The 3,670-nt window shown below is 33.8% G+C and overlaps 1 protein-coding gene across 1 annotated transcript; it reads left to right on the top strand.

Annotated features, from left to right (window-relative positions):
- Nucleotides 1-2,225: 2,225 nt before the first annotated feature.
- LOC102786335 (olfactory receptor 8G17-like) lies at nt 2,226-3,236 on the top strand. The gene has a single exon (XM_006808677.3). It carries the CDS (start codon nt 2,226-2,228, stop codon nt 3,234-3,236), a length of 1,011 nt encoding a protein of 336 aa, XP_006808740.3.
- The last annotated feature ends 434 nt before the right edge of the window (nt 3,237-3,670 follow it).

The raw sequence follows: 3,670 nt of genomic DNA on the forward strand, positions 1-3,670 counted from the left end.
ACGTAGTGAGGAGGTAAAATTATTAACAAGATAATCAACCTCTGTTGGACTAGTATTCAGGTAGCTGCTCTGCTCTGTGTTGGTTCAGGGCATTGAAGATGATAACATCAGATTATATTCTTAAACGTAGTTACAGCACTTTCAGAAAGACATCTATCATGATGAAATCTACTCCCCACTGCTGTGTAATCAATTATTGTATATTTAAATGTCATCAGGAAATGATCAGATAAGAGAGGGTTTACAGGAAGCACTTAAATGTTCAGTTTCTATGCCATATGCTAAAACAAGATCTGGAATGTGAATAAAGTGGTGGGTGGGTTCTTTTATATTTTGAGGGAAGCCAATTGAGTCTAAAAACAGATTAAATGCCATGTTAAGGCTGTCATTTTTAGCATATATACGTGGATGTTAAAATCACCCATGATAATTATTTTATCTGAGCTGAGCACTAAATCGGACCAGGAGTGACATGGCCACATGTTCTCCTTAAGTTGCTGGTTGTTGGAGTGGTATCCAAAAAACAATGTGGGCTTTATAGATAACTGGAAAACCTGGAGAGACGGCATCCTTCCCACTTTGGATGGAGCAGCTCTCATTTCTAGAAATCTGGCCAAATTTATTAAACCCCCCAAAACATGACTATCCAGAGTTGGGACAAAGAAGCAGAGTCGCAGTCTTACACGCCTCTCTGCACCTTCTCTTCTCACATTACCTCCCCAAAACCCCATCACCTTAGAGACTGTGTCAGCTCCCAACCAGACAAAAGAAACCAAGATGTGCTTGAGTGTGGCTGGGACTGTACACAGGGGGCAGGATGAGTCCTTTCCAAACCACAGCTGCAGATTTATTGGGGAAGGTACCGTATGTGCAAAAAATGCAAAAAATGACTTAAATATAAAAAACTCACAAAATCAGACAAGGCTAAGCATCAGGGTTTCAAATAAATTAAAAGTCTTTCTTGGTCTTTAGTTGATTAACCCTTTAAGACTTACCATAGAACCAAGTCCGCCAGAGCTTATCTATATATTTTTACATGCTGTAGTTCTTTTTTTAGGAGCATTTCAAGTTGCTACATATCAAAACAACGTTATAGCCCAGATTTTAATAATATGTATGCAATTAGTCCATAGTAATTACATAAATTGCAAAAAAGTGCAATAAACTACAAAAAAAATTGAAAATCATTTTTGTTTTGTCTTTTACATATATTTCTAGTTAGAGAAATTTAAGAGGTTTATCCCTCAAAACTGTAAATATACAAAAAAAGTTGCACAAAATAGTTTCCAACTACAGGAAACTTATTTTGAGTGTCTTCATAATTGTCTTTCTTAAAAAAGAAAAAAAAAATGAAAAAAAAAACCCAGCATGTGCATCAAAATAAACTATTTCCAGCAGTGTAACTTGAGTTCTAAGCATCCTTTTGCTTTTTATGTTTGTCACTTGTGTTGTTTGTTGGTCTGTTTAGTTTGTAAATGCTTTGTTTTTTAACTTTTCATTCTCTTTTTGGCTGATTGTGAAGCATTTTGGTCAACACTGTTGTTTTTAAAATGTGCTATAGAAAATTGTTTTGATTTGATTTGATACAGTAAATATGAGTACATATGTGTGTATGTATTTCTATTTCTTTAATATGTAGTTTCACAGTTCCTTTCTTTTGAAAAATGTTCCCTACTCAAGTATTTAGTTGGAGTATACAAATATACAAAAACATGTGAAGTAAACATGTAAATCTTAGTCTGCCTTGGAATTTAAATCTGTATATTATTCTATAATAATAAAAAATATTAACAACTCTAGTAGCTTCAACTCAAAGTTAGCTTTTTTAGAAAAATGACATCGCAGTTTTAAGTGACTTAAATGTATCTACTATTTACAGTGTTTAGTTGTGTTATTTTTAAAAATTTGAATCATTTTTCATTAATGATTCACTGCTCTATTTACAATAATTAACAATTAAATGACATAAATTCTTACAAGTTCACACCGAAGAATATTCCAAATTAATTCATGAGAATGTGACACACCCACCTGAATTTCTACTTCCACGCTGTGATAGAGGTGAAATATAAATAACACATCTCTCACAGTACAATCTACTTTATTGCACTACACACTTGACAGAGTCTCGGGTGAGTTTAGTTTTTTCCACAGCAACAGTGAAGTAACTCATTATGGTTTGTTATATTCTGCTCTTTTTATGTTTAGGGAAAGAAGTATTTGCAATGGGAACAGAAGATAAAGCCACTAGGATGTTTAATAACACATTTGTTCGGCCTGAAAAGTTTTATCTCAGTGGGTTTTCCAACATCCCTCATATTAGATATTTCTATGCCTTCCTGTGTTTTGTCTACATCATGACTGTTTTGGGTAATGGTTTTCTTCTCTCACTTATTTCGCTGGTGAAGACTCTTCATACTCCTAAATACATGATTGTGTTCAACATGGCTTTGACAGATTTGTGTGGGAGCACAGCTCTCATCCCCAAACTCTTAGATACTTTTCTGTTTGACAGGAGATACATCCTCTATGACGCCTGTTTAAGTTATATGTTCTTTGTTATGTTCTTTGCAAGTGTGCAGTCATGGACACTTGTCACTATGGCATATGACAGACTTATAGCCATTTGTTTCCCTTTAAGGTATCATAGTATTGTGACAGAAACATCAGTTGCTGCAATTCTGCTGTTTGTATGGATTTTTTTAGTAAGTGTAATAGCAACCATGGTTGGGCTTGTTAATCGTGTCTCATTCTGTAGATCTTTGGTGGTTAACAGCTTTTTCTGTGATCATGGACCAGTTTATCGTCTGGCTTGTAATGATACATCTTTAAATTACAACATGGCATCTGCACTTATCACTATACTCATCATCATTCCTCTTATATTCATTATAGCCACATATGTCTGTATTTTCATAGCACTGAGCAGGACTACGTCAAAAAAGGAACGAATCAGAGCATTAAAAACTTGTACTTCTCACCTGATCCTTGTGGTCATGTTCTTCTTGCCAATTGGAATCACTAACATAGCTGCAATGGCCTCCTACATTGATCCTAATGCCAGAATGATAAATTCTGTATTGACACACACCATACCAGCTTTGCTTGATCCTATTATATATGCTCTGAAGACAGAAGAAGTGATGAATGCAGTCAAGAAGCTTTGCAAAAGAACTTATCTCAATTGCATGAAAGCAAAAACAAGACCTTGTAATCACTGCTGTATTAAATCATAAAAGATTGTTAGAGTAGAATAAAGTATTGTGTTCAAAACATATTACAGTTAAAGTACTCATAAAAAAACACAATGGAATAGTCATACATTATTCCAGTTGTTGCGTACTCCATTGTAAATACAATTTAAATATGGAAAACTATGAGAAACCTTTGCAGCTCTCATTCTATGGCCTTTGTATTAAAGAATAGGAAAAAAAAATCAATAAAAACTTATTTGACTGTCTCCAACAGATTACCTGCTTATTTTTTATGTGACTACATGAACATGTATACTGAAAATACTTTAGAACACAAAAGTTGTTTTAAAATACAGAAAATATTTTTGTAACATTCTTGACGTGAGGTTGTATTTTAGCATTGATTAAAGTTTTTAAAATAAAACATTTAAAGGAGAAGAAGAAGAAGTGTTTAAGTGTCATTATGTAGGTGTATG

Source organism: Neolamprologus brichardi, chromosome 10 (assembly GCF_056152115.1).
Source record: "Neolamprologus brichardi isolate AB-2024 chromosome 10, ASM5615211v1, whole genome shotgun sequence".
NCBI classification, from domain to species: Eukaryota; Metazoa; Chordata; class Actinopteri; order Cichliformes; family Cichlidae; genus Neolamprologus; species Neolamprologus brichardi.

What these genes read in the sequence shown, in the direction of transcription:
- LOC102786335 (XM_006808677.3), top strand. Translation starts at nt 2,226, where the DNA reads ATGGGAACAGAAGATAAAGCCACTAGGATGTTTAATAACACATTTGTT.